Below are 22676 nucleotides of genomic sequence, written 5' to 3' on the forward strand. Positions count from 1 at the left end.
GAGAGAGAGAGCTCACAAAATGATTCTAAACATACGACCTGTTAGTTGTCGTCGTCTTCGTTTCTGTAGGTAGAGGACACCTGGTAGATAGGGTTCATATTACTTTCATACGGGAGATCAATTCGTGCACAAAAATATGAAAATATCACTTCTTCTAAGTGTAGACTCGGGACTTAGTCTATCGGACTCCGTTTAGGGCGTTGGCCATCAGGAGGGAAACGTATGTGGAGTTTGTATGCTTCGGATCAGTCGAAGAACTCCCCGAATTCTGACTAATTTCCTTTATATCTCAAAATTTTCGTCCAATCATCGTCCAGTAACTCCTTCGTGAGAACGGACGAAAGGGGGATGAATGAGGGGTAACCATTTCCCATCTGAGCGAGATTTTTAACCAGATATGAAAAAACAGAGGATGTTCTCTTCGATGAAAGGAAATAACATTTGTTATCTGGTTTTTCCCACGTCTAAAACAATATTTTTTTCACAAAAACGAAGTAATATTTCGTGTCGATATTTAACCATATTTAATAAAAATTCACAAATTAGACCCAGGGCCTTTCGGATCTCACATATGTTTCATTTCTATTTATGGTATCTATCATTCATAAAGCGATAAAAATTTTAAGAGGGATTGAGTTATCAGATGTCCGAAGAGGGGAAGGGTTACGGAAACTCAGACAGAGAGGGGAAACTAAAAATTCAAGAAAAATACAGACGTAATTTACGGACAACCTCTAACAAACATTTTTTTAAATATATAAATCCAGTATAATTTAACTATATTGATTATATTTGATGAGGATGATGATGTCCTCTCTAAGTGGATTGGATTTTCTCGTTTCAGTCTATTCTACTAGTCTTTTCTTTATCTCTGATTCTACCAGATCTTTTGAAATTATTTCCCAAGGTTTTATTTGGATTATATACAGCCAAATGGATTGATAAGAAAGTTAACTCATCAGCCTGCCTTTTGCAGAGAATCAGGTTCTAGTCTAGGTTAAAAAAATCTTTAGAAATTTCAATAAGATAATCTGTCATATGTAAAATGGATCTTGTCCCTCTTTCCATCTGGCAAACTCATGATGGACCTATCATAAAGGTCTTCTTGTAGCCCAAAAAAAGAGGAGATTATTATATAATATTATATGTATATATATATAAGTAAATATATCTTTTAATTAAGTATCAAAGTGATTACATTTATCATCATCAACAATTACATTGTTTAAGTGGTTTTATCACATTGTAAAATCTAAAATCTTACTTATATAATGATGTTATTTTTTAATTATAAAAAATAATGTATACATTTAATTTGATTGACAAAAACCTTACTAAATTCATATTTTGTTACATAAAATTGTATAAAAATCATTTTTTATGACTTAAAAATTTCAGGATTGAATTCAGTGAAAGTTATTTTGATTGGCCCGAATGATCATCTCCACCCTTAAATTTCACACGTTATTTAACTCGCGAACTATAGCAACATGCACTAATTATAACTCTTAATATATAATTCAGATATTCGCCAAGACAAATAATAGCTAATTAGGCACTAAAATTAATTAATTATACCACAAAAATCCTACCTTTTTGGAGTGTTAATGGCTCAGCTACGGATGCCATCTTGAATTATTTAAAATTCTTCAAAATATTTCAGCTCCATCTATCGGTTAAAAAATCACGCATCGAATAAAATTAAATAAATTTATCGTTTTAAAAAAACGTTTCATCGTTAATACTTATTCCAAAAAATAATTTTTGTTTAATAAATAAATAAAATGCATAAATTATTATCATTCTGTTTAATAATCATAATTTTTAAAGCCGATACGTACGAGATTTTTACGTGCGATATTTATTATTTACGTCACCAGAAATAGACGATTTTAAAACTAAAATCGAAACACGTGTTTAATTATTTTTTTTAATTAATAATTTTATTTCAATGTATAAGCGCGAAACGAAATAAATTAATATTCAAGTCGATTCGGGCGTTTAAAAAAATGATAACGATCGAACTTTATAAAATTTTTAATATTTATACCAATCCCGACATGTTTAATAAACAATATGGCGACGCGCACGGTCGACGGACAAAACTTAAGCGAAAGAGAGGAGAACGGTTTAAGTAGAATTAGCTCGACGACTTCTTTTCATACGGAAAATAGCTTTTCGGATCTGGATAACGACGACGGCGTCAAAGAGAAAAGTCTTAAGTCGAACGAAGAAAAATGGCCGACGTTGTTCATCTCGAAAACAACTTTCTCGCAAATCAGAAAAAGTAAACAAAGTAAGTTCATTTAAATTTCCTACTCTGTCTTCGTTGCATTAAAGCGTAATAATAATATCATAAAAGAATTTAATAATTTATTAGCATCGATGTCTATGACAAATGACAGTTGAATTGTTAATTTTAATTGGATGTGTCAATATGCAAATTAGCATAAACTTTAATTTTCAAACGTTTATTTTTTGTTACGTGTTGCATCATTGGTTGTATTATCAATTATGTCACAAAGTAGTATTGTTCTTGCCGTCTCGTGTTTTGATAATTTAAAAACTAGGGTAATATACAAAGAACAATACCGAACGAAACAAAAAATAATGATAATAAATGTATTGTTTTGTTTTCTGTTATACAGTTATAATTACTTAAATCTGCATAATTTAATTGACTAATTACAGATTTAAGTTAATTAGACATTTAATTGATTTGGTATTTCTTTTAAATGGTTTTTTTTTTTTAATGATTTAACCCAAAAAAAGTACAAAATTTTTGTTTGATAAATATCTCAAACCGTTTTTTGTTTAAAAAATTTTTAAAGCTCGACATTGTCTCGTACAACTTGCTCGGCAGTGGTGGGTTATCTTGTGGGCAAAAAGGACAATTGTCCTTTTTGCCCAGTATCTTTTATAAACCTGTTGCTGTAGTAAAAATAGCAAAACTTAAGTTTGTGCCTTATCTGGGGATTCTACCAGTGTGGTTCTGGTGCAGCGCAGAACTTAGAGGTCATGCTAAAAAAATGAATGCAGATTCCCCAAAAAAATGTCTGAACTTGACACTGTATGTGGGGTCCTCTAATTCAAATTTGCCTGGGACCCATAAAACTATAACTTACCACTGTTGCTCAGGATCTAAGCAAAAAATGTATAAATATATATAAAGGTAATTAATTTTTTTTAAATTAACACTCAAAAAACCTTAACAGTCCAGTACTAAATATTTAATAGAAAACAAACATTTTCGACCTACTTTCGGTCTTCAGGTTTAAAAAAATTTTTTAGGAATTGTGTAATTATAATTTAATACACTATTTCCTAAAATTACTTGTTTTTCTATTTTCATCATTACAAAGACTTTTTCTAATGATAGGGATAGATGGATGGTGATGGAAAAATCAAGTATGTAGTCTATCCCTAAGTAAAGGATTTTATGATACCACAAAAATTAAACACAACAATTAACACCTAAATACTAATTCCAGCACTGAATGAACAAAAAACTTTTAATGCTCAAACGTTTTCGGCTGTCTTTTAGAGGCCCTCCTCAGGATGAAACACACAAAAAAAACAGTTCTATCATTTAAAATTGGGGCCTCTAAAAGACGGCCGAAAACATTGGAGCATTAAAAAATTTTTTTGTTCATTCAGTGCTGGAATTAGCATTTAGGTATTAACACTTTTATTGTCGAAGCCTTAATCCTGTCCCTCTCCCCCAGGGGGAATTTCGAAAAATCCCTTCTTAGTATGTGTTCTTGTGATGTACCCTAACTGTGTACCAAATTTCAACTTTCAACCGTTTGGGCTCTGTGCTGATTATTATCATCAACCTGTCTCGATTATATATATAGATGTGTTTTCAGTTTTTGTGCATTTTCATAATTTTTGTTTCAAGTTAGTTTGTACCAAAAATGATGATTTCAGAATAACATAATCAGTTATTACTTGTTTTAGTCAAATAATAGCCATGGATACTATTCTAAACTGCATATTTTCTCTGCGCTTACTATTCTGAGAATGGTTATTTCCTTTGTATGTATTTCATATCTATTATTAATAAAGTATTTAAATATTTATTTATGGAAGTTTGATTTTTAAAGCAAATTATACTTTAAATAGTAACTGGTATTTTTCTTTATAACAAATGTTCTGATACTTTCTATATACCAGTAATAAGAAAATAATTGTGTCTACTGTTCTAGTGTATATTATACGTTATACATATTTCATTTTCTTTTTAAAGTTTTTTTGTTAAATAAATATGGCACCTATCTACCATAGTTTATAGTATTTGCTGTTTCCTAAGTTTTCAGAAATTCTTGAATAGTAGTCATGTCTACTGTTTGAAGGAGATTCTTATTTCAAGCTTTAACCCTGGATCACAAAGCATTGTCATTTTTATGACATGAGTTTGTCAATTCTTATTTTTTTCCTTGTTGTTTTGCACTATTTTGCTATTGTTTTTAGTACCTTCCTGTGCTTGTCAGGATTCATAACAAGTGCATATTTCTGGAATTGTTTTTATTTGTAGAGTAATGGAAATTGTCATAGTCACAATGCTTCATCAAATCGACAATGTGTGGTGCCTAAAGTAAGGATAGTCATGTTTCTATTTCATGTATGTGAATTTTGTCTTTATATGATGAATTTGCTTAACATATTGACAGTACTAACGATAGTTGGTGCACAGTACTCTGTACAACTAGCTAATTGGTCATCTTGTCACATCCCAAGCAGAAATAATAATCAATTTATTCAGTTGCCTGTTAGACACATGAAGGAAATTATTTCTTTATCCATCTAAGTGAAGAGCTAAACAAACAATGGATAAAGAAGAGGCTAGAATCGCACACCTTGCAGATACAATTGCACTTCTTCATATAAAATGTTTTACAAAAAAATCTTATTTGCAGAGAGAATACAACACCTGAAAACAAAATAATAATTTGTCACATCTACCATTAAAAAAATGAACTATTTTAGTACTACATATTGCAGCCAGTGCAACCACACATACTGCAAGGATCATCATGCAAATTAATGTGTTAATTGCTGCAAATAAATTTTATAATAATAATCCAGTGTCTGAAATTGTTTCAAAACTAGTATATTTTATCATATATTTCTTACATTATTGTCAGTCAGTATTCTGACATGAAACTAATTAATAAAATCAAGTCATAAAATTTATGAAGCTTTGTGTTCCTGTACTGTACATTTAATGATTTATGCATTGTGATCTAAAGTTAAGAGTGAGATATGGTTACTGTTTGAGCACGTTATTTGAATAAAACTGGTAATTGAAAAATGGATTTATTTATTATTATAAATTTACAAGATTCATCTAAATTTTTAAATGTTTGAAGGATCATAGCAGTGCATTTTTAGCTGTTTTGCAAAAAAGCTACCATTCAAAGAGCTCTGTCCTTATTAAAGCTATGAAATATCAGTTTATCTGGAATGTTCTACCTAAAAAATGAAAAGAATGACAGTACATTTAACACAAATCTAAAAGATTATAAGAATCACATTCTTTAAATTACTAGAATTAAAAATTTGATTTAATTCATATTTTTCTGAAAACTTCAGAAATTCTTATCTCCAAAATGCAATAGATTTGATTTGTCATCCTTTGATTTTGTAAACTAGCATTCTTTTAACTAGATAAATATAACCTAAATCACAAAACATTATATTCTAACAGGAACTTTTGGAGAATGAACTTCACTTTCCAAAAGTTCCTGCTGGATTGTAACATTTTATGGTATAGATTTCACTTTATAGTATTATTATTATTTTTCCTACTGAGATATGTACTCTGGAAAAGCTAAAATTATACAAATATTCCACCTTTTTTTCCTGATAGTATCAACAATTACATTCATATGTTTTAACTAACAAAAATATTTGGCCACATTCCAAAAAGAAAAATTGGTTTTATACTTATTGAATCAAAAACTCAAAAGCCATGTATACTTTTTCATATAGTTCATAATTATTCTCAATTTCTTTCTATAATAAATTGCTTCAAAAACATGTGTATATACAGTTTCTTTAAACAATTTGACATATAAATATTATTTATTAATATAAACATATTAATATATTTGTGTAAGTTAATTTTAAACAACTTCGTTTAACAGTTATATTGTATANAAAAATAAATTTTACAAAATATGAATTACTGTAATTTAATTTATACTTAAGAAATAATCCAGATATTTTAACTTGCTGCTCTTTTATTGTTTACAAATAAGTCCTGACTTAATGTCATTTCTTTATGACATCAAGAAAATCTATAAGGTACACTTGTAATCATTTTAAAATTATTGTTGTTGAATTTTCTTTATGAACAGTAAAATTGATTCTATGAGGTGGGAATTAAATGCTGGAGGTTGCAAATATAATCCGATAGGAACTTAACTCTTGTTTATATCATTTAGCTTATGGTAAAATTGGTTTTGTTTGTCATTTCTCTTAACATCACAATTTCCAATAACCTATTGATAACGTTAAGCGAAGACTTGCTGTATATAAAAATTAAATCTCTTACAATAAATTTTGCATAAGAATAATTACTGTACATAATTATTAGTTTTAACTGTTGTGTTTCTATTTATGATACTATAGTTAGCAACAAAATGTTATTTACCGGAATAAATATGAGCAATTATTTAATGTGACCTCATTGTAATGCCGGGCTACAATTTTTAATCGTGTTTTTAATTTATTTAATTTAAAATATGTTCTCTGCCTCAAATTAGTAGTGGCTTGCCCCTCTACATAATACTTTTCCTTTAACAATAAAGTCGTGCCATTCATCTATTAACTGCTTTCAGAGAAAAAGTTTTGAATTGAAATAACATGACTTCTGGTTTGCATTAGAAGTTCATGTAATCGGGACCTCTTGCTCCAAAGGTTACCATATCTGGTCTCTACTTTCATCTAGCTAACTCCATTCTCGAGATTAAGGAAAGATGGGCGGATGACAGTGGGAATTTATAGTTCTACAGATTTTCAAATTGCAGTCCAATAAAAATAAACAAGTGAATAACTTATAACGTGTGTAATAGTGATAGGCAAAATAGTAACAGGTTATTTTAAAATAGCATGCAAAAGTTATTAAGTTATTTTTACCAGTGCTGTGCACTGATATCAAAGTTTTTGATGGATTGATGGTTATATCTGCCTATAGTCTAGCTTTCCTTTTATTTTTGATTTTTTCACCCTGTGGAAACTAAGATGCCCTTTTTATAATCATGCCTAATGTTTTATCAAGTCTTTTTCTTTTACAATTTGCTTTTGACTATACTTATACACATTGGCATAGCCAGAGTTTTGTTATGGGGGGCCTAGTAGAGGCCAGCCTGACACAAAATTGAATTATTTCAAATTATTGTTCATTAAAAAAAATTTCCATAGGAATTGACAATAACTTAACACACATATAATATGAAACTTCCTTTAATCATATGTTCTCGTAACATTAATATCAAACTCTAGCAATGCCTTAAACAAAAATTAACCAATCAATTTTTTTTTTTTTTACCATTCTTTGATATAGTTCACTGTCTTTAATCTATATCTAGACCAGGGGTGGCCAACAGTTTTTTCCCCGGGGCCAAATTAGAAAGAGAACTTTTTTCAGGTGGCCGAACCAGAGGTGGCCCTAGCAAGATTTTCAGGTGATGAGAGATTCTGTTGTGGCATCACCCCATACAGACTAAACTGTACATAGAGATTACAGATACACTTTTCACATTGGGCACACAAAGCCGTTGACCTTTTTATTTATTTTTTTCTTAGAGTCAGAATTTCTCAACTTTACCATCACTTCACATTGTGAGGGTATAAGGGATTATCGCTGATCCATTTGAGCAATTATTTGAAGTCCAATATTCAAAGATTAATCGCAGGCCGCATAAATTCATTAATTGGGCTGTATGTTGGCTGTGCCTGGTCTTGACTTTCAGTGGGTACGCTACACCTAATTAAATTAGCTTCAGCTTTTTATTTCTTTTTGCAAATCGGCTCAACACTTTTTTGGCTGTAATTTTCTGGGGAGGGGAACCAGGTTAACTGGGGGGCCGTGCCAACCCATGCCCCTTCCTGGTTACGCCCATGATTATACAGTAATGCACAAGTGATGCACTTTTGTATTAGTTGTTGTTTTTATTTTTAAATAATTTGTCGTTTTTTGAAATAACAGTTACATAACAACCCATCACTAATATGTATAAACTGCAAGTATTCTGGATATAAAAACTGAAAGATTGAATTAGCAAAATATAGGAAAACACAGTATCTTCATCATAAGATACTGTGTTTTAATTTGATATTCTGATAACTTCTTTAATATATCTAAAATCACTTTTGTTCCAGAGTAGTGAATAGTATTTGTTACTCAAATAGATTTAAAGTAACAAATACTATTTTTCAGAAATATTTACTACTACTATTTTCAAAATTAACACATTCAAGGAAGACTAACAAATCATTTTTGATTTGTCATTTTCCACACAACATATGCAGTGGTAAATGATAACTCCAAAAATATATTTAAAAAACATAACATAAAATAAATTGTTGTATTAATTTTATTTATTTTTAATATATCACTATTGATTTAAAGAAATTATAAGAAGCGACTTTTTTAATCCTATTTGTCTTAGATCAGCAGTTTCCAACCTTTTTTGGACTGACAACACTAGTTGGCCTACAATTTGAAAAAATTATAGATCTGTAAATTCCCACTGTCATTTGTCTGTCTGTCCCTTAATTTTGAGAGCTTAAGGAGGGACAGACAGACAGACAAACAACAATCTCAGAGTTAGATAGATGAAAGTTAAGACCAAGATATGGAAAGTTTAGGGGCAGGAGGTCCTGATTAACTACATATGAATTTCTGGTTTGTACCAGAAGTCATTTGATTTCAATAAAAAAGTTTCCTCTGAAAGAAGTTAGATAGATGACACTATTGCAAGCAGGAAAAGTGTGATATACAAGGTCAGGACACTAATTTCAGATGGTGAGAATAAATTTAAAAAATATGATTAAAAATTGCAGCCCGGCATTGTGACAATGTCACAATAAATAAACGTTTGTTGTTATTAAATATTACTGGATCAATTACCATATCAATCAGAGATTTCTTACAGAGAGTATTATAAAACAATCATAGGAAAAAATTATAAATATTAATTATTATTACAGTATTATAAATAAAACTAACTACTGAAATATGGGTTATAATATATAGAAATATATTTTGCTATTTTTTTTTTTTTTACAAATTATAAATAATTATTATATGCCTTGATTAACCTTGGTCCTAGATTATAAGATTTTAGGATATAAGAGAACTAAATTAATGCAAATTTCTTGGCACCCAAATGCATTTATTAAATTATAATTGTTTTTAATTAAAAATAGCCAAATGTAGCAATTACTATAGTTTGCTCATCTTCAGTGAACAAGATATTCTTGAACAGAATAACTGATTTAACACAATGAAACAGTTTGTGATTTTAATCCAGTTTATATCACTATAACTTTTTAAATTTCAGCAATATATTAAAATTAATACAAAAATGTTGGCAGTTTTGTGTTAATTTTAATATAACTTATGGATACAAATTCACTGAGTTCAGCGTTAATAAAGTTCCTTTAGTATTACCACAAGCACTTTCGAGGAGTCTATAATCGTTGTCTTCAGGTGAAAAGAACAAATTTTAGCAAGACAACGTGCAGGATGTTCCAAAGGAACAAAATATTTAAATTCAAACAGGCGGTCCATCGAAAGTGCTTGTGGTAATACTAAAAGAACTTTATTAACGCTGAACTCAGTGAATTTGTATCCATAAGTTATACAAATATTGGCGTGAGTTTTTAAATTTATTTTTACTTAATTTTAATATGTTGCTGGAATTTATAAGGTTATAGTGATAGCTTGTAATTGATTTTAAAACATTGCCATTTGAACATTTTGTTAAACTAAAGTGGCATGATAATGGAATGATGAACATTCTGAAAATATGAACTTTTCTTTTATTTTATGGCTTCTTGAAAACATGAGTGTTCAAATGAAGTGATTAGTTAAATGTGTGGAACTGTGATTCCCAGAATCACCATTTAGAAATGAGAATTGATAAAATGTAGCTGTAGACCAAAGTGGGAATGACTCACATATAGCTAATGAGAGGATTGGGGAAGATATTCAGAAAGTTTCTCAATTTTTGATTTTTTTCAAGAGATTCCTATAAACAGCATGGTCAGAAGTTTTCCTACTAATAAGAAAAGCGACCTTACAAATGAGTGTTGTCATCAGAAATTGAATTTGGTAGCAATTACTACTATTTTCTGTTTAGAGATAACACTTTTTTGATAACATATTTTTACCAAATATGATAAGAGCCCTTTTGAATAAATTGTATTGTGGTACTATTGTTTTTCCCCTACTTTATAGCAATTTTTTACAATTTGGACATAATTTGTTGAATTTTTCTGTAATAAACTTATAAACTTTCATATTTCATATATTCTCTTGCAACAAAAAGGATTAAAACCACAGTTTGTGAAATGGTGCTAATTGAACTAAGCAACTCTGCATTGAGAAGATAAGCTGTAGATATTTCCCTAGATATAGGGAATTTTAAACACTAGAAGAAACTTTAAAATAAATGGATACTTTTCTGTTTTGATAGATAATTGCATTTTACTGCAAAATTAATAATATATTAATTAATATCACCATTAATTAATTGTTAATTAAAATGTTCAAGACCTCTTACATCATAATGCTTGTAACAGTGATCTGGCTTTAAGAAAACTATGCTGTAAATTTATAATAATTATATATTTACATCATAGTTTAAACTTCAATTATTGATATTAAAATTTAGATTAGTTCAGGGGCTGATATTAAAAGATAGTACTGTATTACACTGCTATGCAGTTTTGTATGTGGAGATGTAAGGTTAGATATAGATTCAAACATTATTATTGCATTTAAATATACACCTCCTGACAATAATTGACATTGAAAAATTATTTTCAGTTACAATATAGCAATATTAACTGAAAAATGTAATAGATTTAGTAAAAACAATGCAGAGATGTATGTCATAGTAACTTAAACATAAAGTAGCAACATTAATTAAATAAAGTATAATAACAAATGTCATTTAATCCCAAAATTTGATTGATAATTTTGATAAAACTGCCATTTTCCATTTACTATGATGAGAAATCCAAAAAACATTTTTAAAAATGAGGGTCCATGACTTTGTTGAGATACAAGGTTATACCAAAGCATGTATAACATGATGATATCACACAAATCATGTGACTTTTAGGCAATATCCGAAGGTTGCTAGCACATCTCTGGGCTTATACAATTGAGTTCATTCTCAAAATTTGATGGGCTGATTTTTGACGAAACTTTGCCTTTTCCATTAATTGTGATGAGAAATCAAAAAATGTAATGAGGGTCCATTTAAATGTAAAAAATAAGGGTCTGTGACTGTCACTTTGACTCTATTGTTTATCAAAAACAATGTCACTGTTCCCTAATGCAATTGAGTTCTGATGTTTATTTTTCCCTCCTTATGTACTTTAGGAAGAAAAAATAAATTGGGTGTGAAAAACGAACAAAACACGAGAACAAAGCAATTGAAGGCAATTGCTTGTTCTTGAATTACTTCTCCATGTTGGCAAGTGCAAGGATTGTTTTTCTGTTTCTGGTCAGTGCCTCTCCTATGACTGGCAGGTACAAGCAGGGTTGTGGAAAGGGAAACAGGGAGTATGAGCCCAGGGCACCAAGATGATGGAGTGCCAAAATTCCAAAATTGTTATGTGGATAAAGTAATAAATTTATTGAAAACTGTCAGACACAAATATGAAAAATTATATTATGAAATATAATATGCATTATATTAAGATTTACTGTATTTTGAATTTGCTAATTTTTCTATTTTTTGAAATTTTTACTACTACATCTTTTTTGTTTTTTTGACTACAGAATCCATTCTCTAGTTATCACATTCCACCTATCATATATTTGTAGAAGTAGTGAGATTTCGATTCTGTTTAACAGAATGTATTCTGAGGTAGTTCATTCACAAGTGTAAACATTATATAAGAAGAGTAGTCTGAAAAAAGTGGAGGAAATGACAGTATTTGTAGAAATGCTTATCATTACTATCATCCATAATCACAACGGTAGAAGAAAAATTTGGATGATAACTTGTCCAAAAAAATTGATGTTTGTTGTGGAAAGCAATGATCAGGCAAAATCAGCTTATGAGTAGCCCCTGGAAAGTCCTTAGATCTAAATGTATCATGTTTACTATCTATATATATAACCCATTGAATGGGTATCCGTCCATCTGTGTAACGATATGCCAAAAACAGGCACTAGAGGCGCCCTAGCGAAGATTTTAAATTAACAATAAATTATTTTTATTTGTAATAGGAATTTATTATTTATACCACGGAATGGTATAAATAATTATTATATGCCTTGATTAACCTTGCCACACATTTACAACATCCCATGACTCAGTGAACGTCGTGCTCATGGGATTGACTCATGGGAAATTTGTTGAAAAAATGGCAGATACATTTAAAATTGAGGTTTACAAGCGAAGGTAAATAAACAAATTAAACTATTTATAGAATGTTTAATACGTAGAAATATAGATCTGTATGACACAATTGGGATGGTAAGATTTACCCTCCGAATAAAGGGGTTGTGACCCCCTCTGTGTGAACAATAAATGTCTAATGAACCATACCCCTACGTGTGACCTTTCCCGAGATATAGCCCTCTGAAAATTATTCTACTGGTCACATGACCGCCTGTTTGCCACAATTTACCCTGCGAATGAGCAGGTCAGAAACCCCGAGTGTGTGTGAGCGCACGTTAATTTTTTTCACATGGTAGGCTCCCTTTTGACTACGGTGTCATGTGACCGGAAATGACGTAGGCGAATTTTCAGGGGCTTATATCTCACAAAGGGTCGCGCATAGGAGTATGGTTCCTTTGACTTTATTGTTCACACAGGGCTACAGCTTGGGGGGTCGCCAGCCCTTCATTTGGAGGGTAAATCTTATCATTGGGACTTTAACGGAACTGTAGAGCATATTGATAGGAACAAAAACGTCAAAGGAACCGTGCCTCATGGAAATTTGTAATGATTTACGCCCACTAGGGGCGTGTCCCGGGCTACTGGTTTACCAGATTCTGCAATAGGAAGGTTTAAGCTACTGCAAAATATTGAAGAAGCACAAGCAGGAGTCCATCTGGCATCATATTAAGTTTGAATTCAAAGCCAAAGCATTTCATATAATTCTGCTTGTGCAGTTTTATTGCATTTCATTTAGAATGGCTGATGACTACTTTTTTGATGTTTTGCACATAATTTTTTCCAGGACATTAGTTTTCTAGTTTGCTTCTTTATTCCATAGCTGTCTGGATTTAGCAAAAAATTGTTATTACAGTTTTGGAATGGTTATGTTTCCTAACAATTTCTGCTTCAGTCAATCCAAATTTTTAAAGGTCAAAACTTGTTCTTTCTAGATATTTGTTAAATAGCTTCCTTTTGGCATTGTTTGAACAATGGTTTTAAGTATAATATCTACTTAAAATATAAAAAAATTTGGAAAGGTGTGAAATTTACAAAAAGGTGTAGGTAATCATATCAAAACCCACATGACTTTGTGTTTTTCCAAGTGAAAGCAATATACCATATGTTTCCATACATGATGCCGTTTTTACCCTAAAAATTTGTCTTAAAACCAGAGTGCACTTATATTTCAATGGTTTAAATTTCAGAAGTGTGTGAATGGGTTGAAGTCCATGGAATGCAATAAAACCATAGTCTATTATTTAGTTATTTAAGAAGAGCCTTTGCTGGTACTGAAAGTGATTTTTTTTTTTTTTTTTTTGTTTGAAGAAAGGAATGACTTTGATTCAAATACAAAGAGATTTCAGAAGATAATTCTTGAAGCTAATTAAAACTATTATTGTGATATTAGTTTTTCCTTGATGAACACATTCAATAAAACCTTTAACATCCAACAACAAAAATTTTAATGTAAAAACTTTGGCAAATGTTTTCAATCTTAGACAAGATCTGCATCGGGTCAACAATGATATTCCAAATTGGAATGTGCAGAATTTTTCAAACATTTTTAAATAAATAGAACGAATATAACAATGTAAATCAAACATAAAGATATATATAATTGGTGGTATTTTTAAAAATTATTAAAAAAAATAATACTAATCAATTTATGTTGGTATTACCTGGTTTTTTCATAAAGGGATTGCCATACATACGAGATGCTTTTTCCATCTTTAAAGTTAATAAAATTGCCAGACAGGCCTGCCTTGTATATTTCTAAGCCTCCTAGAGCCCTCACATGGTCAGTTTGAAAAGATTTTTTGATGTCGCATTCTGGAGGTCTGCTTGCATGCCGGTCTCAGTGGCATAAATTGACAGGGCTGTGAAATATTTTTTATTTCAATATTATAACAATGTTCTTGTATTCTTCTGTGTATCAAATGATTAGTGGACCCAATGTACACCATATCTCTATCAAACCTGTTGTCCCTCACAAGAACACTGTACATATCTGGGGCCCTGTGTATGTTAGCATTGTCCTTTCCATTGTGTAGTAATTTATAAATCATGGGGACTCGCTTGTAGGCTAATCTGATATCTGCGATGTCAGCAGATATCAGATTAGCCTACAAGCAAGTCCTTCTTTGTATTAGGTATGTAAACTATGGTCATACCGTATCACTGTGCATCTAGAGTTAGGGTTATATGTTTGACTGTTATTAGAATCTCCTTCATTGTTGAAGTTGTTGATTAGTATGTTGGTTGAAGTAGGTGCAAGCTAAATTACAGATCAGGTCTCTTCTATACCCATGCTTTATAGCTATAACCTCCAGATGTTTTGGCTCCTTCATAGTGTCCTCCCAGTTTGTATGGAGTGTAAAGTGTCTAGTAAGGGCATGGAAGATGGCAACTTTATAAAATGATCAGCCGCATTTGCTGGAATAAATAATGGTACATAGCCAGGTTTGTAACAGATGGTTTCTATGCGGCCCCTGCTGAAACGAATGTTAGTGTTTAAGAAGTGTGCACTGGTGTTACTTGTATGGACTAACGCTTAAATTAGATCAGATAAGTTACTGTTCATGTATTGTAAAAAGGCATCTACATCTAGCTCAGTTCTCTAAAGAATGAATGCAGGGTTTGTCCAATAAGTATCAGGACTGAAGTCATAAAAAAAGAAATTTATTGAATTGCTATGTACAGTGAGCTAATAATCTTCAAAATATGATGCTCTTTTAACAATACACCCTTGCCCACGTTTTTTTCCAGTTTTCATATGCCTCCTGGAAGACTGAAGCCTGCAAGACTGTTCAGGCACCCCATCAAAGCCGCTTGGACTGCCTCAATCATCCCGAAATGATGTCCTTTGATACGAGGGAACATAAAGAAGTTGGGGGAGCCACATCTGGACTGTAGGATGGTTGGGGCAGCATTGACATGTTGTGTTTGGCCAGTGCCTCTCTCACAATTAGCAACATACGACTGGGCGCATTGTTCTGATGGAGCATCCAGGTATCGGCAATCTCCTTTCGGACGTGGCAGACCCTAAATCCTCAAAAGTTCTTGCACTTTGATCACATTTTCATTGGTTCGGGTCGCTGTTGGACCTCCAGCGCATTGTTCATCTTTAACGTCTGCTCAGCCATCTTCAAATATTTTGTCACTCAAAAACACATGTTTTGGACATGGTAAGCCTCATGGATCATATCCAAAGTCTCAGTAGTGGATTTGTTCAATTTAATGCAAAATTTGATGGAAAAACACTGCTCAATGGTTCATTGCAGCTTGACTCTCAATGTGAGCACTAAACACTTTCACTTCAGGCACTCCAAAGGCTCAGAGACAACTGGACCGGGTCTTGTAGCTTACGTGACATCCCCCACCACTGATCCCATTCATAGAAGCCATCTTCCACCCCTTCCCATTGGCAGGAAAAAAGCCATCATCATTCAGTCCTAATATTTATTGGACAAACCCTATACAGTAGAGTCCCACTAGTCCAAACACTGCTAATCAGAACAAGTTTCAGTCAGTGGAGAGGAAATATTTTTTAGCTTGCAAAATATGAGTTTTTTGTATTTTCCAGTTGAATTTAATAATAATTTAAATAGTATTAATGGTACAAACAGATTTAGAATTTCACAACAAAAAAAAATTGTTTTATTGTAGTACTATATTAATACTGTACAAAATTAATAAATCAGTATTTGACATGGCCTATTAAAACAGCAGATCTATACTGTACTTACACACAAAAACAAACAAAAGTCATTGATGGTGTTGGATGTATATAAACTGGTTTTACTGCTACCTTCTGCATTATTTAAATTATTTGGCTAATCTGAATGGGGCTCAGTCCCAATTAGTTTGGACTAGCAGGACTCTACTGTAGGTCATTAACATACTTTTTGTATATAATAATGTTTGGTATGAATTCAAATATGACTTTTTCCTCTAACAGATGCATGACTAATTAGTAGGTATTGGTCAACAAATTGATGAGTAAAACTTATTTATTTTTTTAAATTTTGCAATAGTTCTTTGTATAGCTTCATTCCAAGCTTTGTTAATTCACATTTCATCTAGCACATTTATTCCAAATTCACATGATCCATCTCCAATAATATACATTTTTTCTAAACTTTCTATATTGTAAACTGCAGAACAACTACTTAAATCTAGTTGATGTCAGAAATTTCTGAGTATAATCACTTATATTTGGCAATAAGAAGGCTAAAAAGGCCACACTGGGGTCAATTATGCATAGCCTGGACCTCACACTGGTGACAAAAAAATGCCAAATGGGAACATTACATTGGGTCAGAAGGAAACACCATCTTAGAATCTCACAAATGCAGTGGAACATGTACTAAGATTCCAACGTTAGATTCCAAAATATATCTGTTCAGTCATTTAATAGTGTGTTGAGCCATTCATTATTAATGTATCTGTAAACACAAACAGCAATAGTGAAGTTAATTAAACTTGAAGTTGTGAATATTCCTGAAATGCCCTAAGTTTGACAATGCTTTTAAAGTCCTTCTTGGGACTAAAATTTTTGATAAAGAGTAGCCAAATCGATGAAGCCGAATAAAAATACAGTGATTATTAATACAGTGGGTGATCGGTTAACGAACATAATCCGTTCCAAGACTTTGTTCGTTATCCGATTATCAATTTACCATAGGTTTCTATGGAAATTTGATTAATTCATTCTGGAGACCTCCAAAAAATAAAAAATATAGACTATACTTTCTTATTACGTTTATTTATATGTAATAATAAAAATACATATATACACGGTCTTGCATTTTTATTAGTCATGTTTTTTCCGTTTGTGGGGGTTAATTAATTAATTAAAGAATCTGTCCAATGTCGATTGCTTTTCTGTCTTCTTTATGATTTTTCAGAAGTAATTAATAGCATTGTAATTGTAGAAAACCCTAGGCCTATTAACCTCAACCTGGTTTGGATGCCATTTTAAGACCGTTGTTCTGTCAGAACAATGTCCTCCCACTTCTTTAAAAGATCTTTAATAGCAGATATCGGCATAAATCCGCATTTTCATAAGAAAATGTAAAAGAATTGTTTCTGTCAGAAATATAAAAAGCTGGAATTACAAGGGAGAGTTTCAAAGTTCAGGAGAATACTATCCTATCAGTATATACTGGGTAGAACGTCGATGTCGACGTCTCCCGCGCTCCGAAAAGTTTTGAATTGTTGCCTGAAGACTCTTCTTTTTGTGTTTGTTCAGTCAAGTGTTCGTTATCCGAACATGTGTTTGTTGTCCGATCATAAAAATCTTTCGCGAAAGTGTTCGTTATCCAATTTGTTCGTTAACCGATCACCCACTGTATATAGTTTTGATTGATTAATGCACATATGTAATAATCAATCTTATCGAGTTTATTATTCAAAATATTAGCTAAAAATGTGTTTGTGATTTTACTGCAAGCTTAAATTCTTGCATTTTGTGACTTCTGTCTACAAATGTAATTAACCAATCATCAAAAATGACTGAAAAGCTCAAATTTTTGTTGGATGGATTATAAAGACTATTTTTGTCTAGGAACGTGTTGTTCTAGTTAAATAGCACAGCATGTTCCCGGACAGTGAAATATTTACAGCACACATCTATATATATAACCCATTCAACGGGTGTCTGTCTTGTAACCGTTTGATAACGGACACTAGAGGCACCCCTAACGTGTGTCATATTTCAAACATTAAAATTAACAATTTTAATTCTTATTTAAATTAACAATATAAATTTTTATTATTCATTTGGCCAATAAATTATTATTTGGTCAATATAACAATATAAATAATTCAGTATATTTGTAATAGGAATTTATTATTTCAGGGGCTTATATCTCTCGAAGGGTCGCGAGTAGGGGTATGGTTCCTTTGACTTTATTGTTAGTACAGGGGTCTACGGTTTGGGGGTCACCACCTCTTCATTTGGAGGGTAAATCTTACCATTCGGACTTTAACGGAGCTGTACAGCATATTGATAGGAACAAAAAAGTCAAAGGAACCGTGCCTCATGGAAATTTGTAAAGAACGCCCACTAGGGGGCGTCTCGAGCTACTAGTTAGTTATAAGCTGTTTGGCAATGTGAATAATATAGCCAATAAAGAAACACAGAAGAAAATGAAAAATTCAATTTAAAGTATTTACCATTGATTTTCATTTGTTTTTATTTTTCAAAATGTTGTTTATTTTATGGTTTCTTAATGAATGCCTCTATAATAGAAAATTGCAGTAGAGTCCTGCTAGTCCAAACTAATTGGGACCGAGCCCTGTTTGGATTAGCCGAATAATTGAAATAATGCAGAAGCAAGCAGTAAAACTGGTCTAATTTATATAGATCCAACACCATCAATGAAGTCCTCTACCCTTTATTTCATCTGACTTGTACTCAATAGATAGCACAAACAGTTAACAAAAACAAGTTTTGTAATTTTGAAATGGCAGCCTGCCTTCATTGTTTACCTTAAAATTATTTTAACTGTAAGAAATGTTTTTAATACACAGTCCAGGATTCCAATCAGTTGACTGATGCTACTGCATGAGTTAGCACATTTAATTGTGAATGTTGAATGTACTCTTCACTTTTCATTATTTTAGTTCAGTTTAGTCTGCTATAATGGCCACAAAATTTTGGAAAAGCTGGACAAGGATGAAAGTGCAATAAAATTGGCATTAGAGTTTGGAGTGGGCAAGGCCGCAATAACCAACTGGAATAAACCACACAAAGATTGAGTAATTTTGTGCCTCTACTTCAGAAAAATTAGTTGAAAATCAACAAACAGCAAGGCCCTCAACATTTGACAAGTTTGATTGAAGCCTTATTCATGTGATTCAATCAGGAAAGAGAAAGGGAAATACCCCTAAGTGGACCTCTTGTTAGAGAAAATTTTCTCTCTGCCGACTGAAACATGTTCAGATTAGGCAGACGTTTGGACTAGCGGGACTCTACTGTATCTTTAAATGTTATCAACATTCTTCACTACTTTACTTGTTTTCAAAAGTTCTTCACAATGAAGTGTAGATTTGTTACTGGATTGATTGTGTATATCCAGCACACAGGACTTGTTGGTTGTTGAATTAGTGATGTTCTCCAGACATTGTTATCCTAATTGCTGCTGGATGCAATACTCTTTCAGCACAGCAAAAATAGACTGGCATACTATTAAGGCACTTGAATTTGCTATCTGACAACACTTGTTGCTATGGCAAAGGCTTTGCTGAACTAATATATAGTGTGAACAAGCCTTAACTGTTGCAAATTTCATTAGTTTCATGTTACTAACATAGAAAATGTGCAGTGATTGGAACTAGATAGTAATTTATAACAATTTCAGAAGTAATTTGTTTAACTTGGCTGTTATATGAACTTACCCTAAATGAAGTTTAAGCCATTCGTTCTTCAGAGGCAGATGTCTTTATCAGAAACCTTGAATTGCAACAATAGATTCTTTACTGAGTGTATTACTTTTTAACAGATACAAGGGAAATCCTTTTGAGAATAGTTTAATTTTCTTTGCTTTAATGTTTGTCTATCTTAAGTTTTCATAATGCAGGCACCTTTTGAAAACTTAGATTGCTTTACATATTTGTAACAAATATTTCAATCAGTAACTTTTATAGTGAACAAATGCCAAAAATAATTAACAAAAAATGCATGATGTACCTTAATAGGTGGCTTGGTGGTGAGGGATGTGGCCCAACATATCTGGGTAGACAGCCCCAAAAAATTCCTAGGTTTTTTCCACTAGTTGGTCATGGGTTTGTGCCTTATAAACAGACTGACCACATGGAGTTTTCTGGGTTTCCTTCATGTTAGTAACACCTAAATAGGGACCAGTTTACCATAAAAGATCTCCTGGAAGGCATCCCTTTGACAGATCATCCATGTGTCACATTGTCACATAAATAAATCAGCCAACCAATCTAGAGTTTTTCCAACCCATCCAGATTCAATTTGGAATCTTATCAACTTAACTTCTTGGTAATCCAAACATCTATAAGTAACCAAATTTCAAGTTATCCTTAGATGAAAAACTTATTGGTCAGATCAAGCCAAAAAATATCTAAATTGGCAATGCACAAGAGTGTAAATTGTTGCTGCTAGTTACTGTACTGATGGAATATCACACATTTGCAAAGCATTGTGGCCAACTCCATCAGGCTTCTTTTTCAATGTATTTTTAACTGCTTAACTGTGTATGGGAGTGTGCTTGTACCACTATCTTTAAGCCTTGAACTACAATGTTATAAACTACAACTTCTATTTATCAGCAGGCAAAAAAGTTCAGTGTGACACAATCTCTGGGAAGTTATGATTACCATTTTCTGGGATTCATTGGTTGTTATCCTCATTCATTTCTTGGAGCCAGGACACACAATCACTGTTGATTAGTATTGTGACACCCTTAGAAAATTGTGTGAAGCCATCTGTGGAAAATGCCCAGGCTTGTTGAGTGAAGGAGTCATTCTCTTGCATGTTGATAGGTCTCCTATTGCTTTTCTCACACAGCAATTGCTCTAAAAATTCAAGTGAGAACTGTGGAGACATCCCACCTACCTCCAGTGATTTTTACCTGTTTCCATTACTCAAAGAACATTCATCTGTCACCCAATTCGGTTGTGAAGACAACTTGAAAGCAGCTACAAAAATATGGTTGCAACAGCAGGGACATGATTTTTTTATCAACTTGGAATGGGAAATCCGGTCTTAGGATCATATAAATATGTGAATCAATAAGGTGATTATGTCGAAAAATAGTTTACTGTATATATAATATAGCACCGTGTATTCATTTGTTATCTGAGACAGGTTTCTTTTTTATAATCCAGTATGTAACCTTTATTTTTATCAGCTCTCCTATCAACTTCAGGAGCTGTCCATAAATTACGTAAAGTAAATGTCATTTATATTACGTTAAAATTAAAGAATTTTAACAGTGAAACACGATTTAAAACAAACGACATCTCTACGTTTAAAAAAAATATAATACTGTATAATAATTTCAGTTAAATTAGTAACAACGCTAGCTCTTTAGTGAACGTTTTATTTTTAAAAATCCTCTTAATTAAGATTAATTTCATAGGCAAAAAAAGCTATCCTTTAGTGTGACTTCGTATTCAGTGAAAGTTTTATCCTTCGAATTATATATACTTGTATATATAAGAATAAAACTGATGGACAGTATGGCGATCGGTCAAAAAATGATCCCCAAGATTTCTGTATTTTTGGACTCAGGACACCTTAAAACGTTCAGAAATGTAAAAAAACTTCGGGGGTAATTTATGGATATTAGTGTGTGGGTGGGCACGATTTTCTCCATTCTCTTTGAAGCTAAATCATTCCTGTCCTTTTTTATCGAAAATTTCTGAAATTTTGCAGGCAGGTTAGTGTATGCTATTAAATTTTGGCGGTTAAAGGTCGACGGGGTGGGGAGATAAGGGGGGTCGTGCGTATCTCCAGTAGGGTCGGACTTAATGACGATTTTATTCGTTATTAGCATTTACAATTTTTTTTATAAAACTCATCCCTACCCTCAAAATTGATTATATACAATACATGGTGTTTCCATCATACATATAAGTATAATATTTAATTACTATTAATAAAACCAGTAGTAAATAGCCAGGACTATAATTACATCGTAATTTAACGAGAAAATTCTAAAAATAATTTTTTTTTTCAATTTTCTTGTAAATCTTAAATACAAACATTTAATTTTGTATACAGCAATGTTTTTAAGCCACAGTATCGCTTAAAAGGGTGTCGTGCAATTTTAAAATCTAATGCTACAGGTGTTGTATAAATAGCATAAGCATTGTACAAGTATAAATAGAATATTGTTCTTAAATAAACATTTATATAGTCGTTAAAATTGTATTATTGCAAATGTATATCATTTCTTAATATACTGTACGTAAGCCTTTGATTTCTCCAGCGAAGTGTGTTTTGAATGCTTCCATACGTTATAAGTGTCACATGAGCAAATAGGTTGGAAAACACTGCTAAACAGT

At 31.8% G+C, this 22676-nt stretch overlaps 2 protein-coding genes across 3 annotated transcripts in view; one reads left to right on the top strand and one right to left on the bottom strand.

The window, feature by feature from the left end:
* LOC111624411 (protein lin-7 homolog C) overlaps window positions 1-1675 on the bottom strand; it is a 16397-nt gene extending 14722 nt beyond the window's left edge. The window contains exon 1 of one of the 2 annotated variants that reach the window (XM_023367241.1): window positions 1593-1675. In XM_023367241.1, the coding sequence (XP_023223009.1) occupies window positions 1593-1629 (37 nt within the window). In that variant the 5' untranslated portion in view covers window positions 1630-1675. The remainder of the gene's footprint in view (window positions 1-1592) is intronic. The other variant, XM_023367240.1, reaches the window with a different exon arrangement.
* Window positions 1676-1976: 301 nt separating this feature from the next.
* LOC111624410 (RUN and FYVE domain-containing protein 2-like) overlaps window positions 1977-22676 on the top strand; it is a 30877-nt gene continuing 10177 nt past the window's right edge. The window contains exon 1 of the mRNA XM_023367237.1: window positions 1977-2296. Within this exon, the coding sequence (XP_023223005.1) occupies window positions 2077-2296 (220 nt within the window). The 5' untranslated portion in view covers window positions 1977-2076. The remainder of the gene's footprint in view (window positions 2297-22676) is intronic.

This window comes from Centruroides sculpturatus, unplaced genomic scaffold (assembly GCF_000671375.1).
Source record: "Centruroides sculpturatus isolate CEXI.00-Female unplaced genomic scaffold, Cexi_2.0 scaffold397, whole genome shotgun sequence".
Classification (NCBI taxonomy): Eukaryota; Metazoa; Arthropoda; class Arachnida; order Scorpiones; family Buthidae; genus Centruroides; species Centruroides sculpturatus.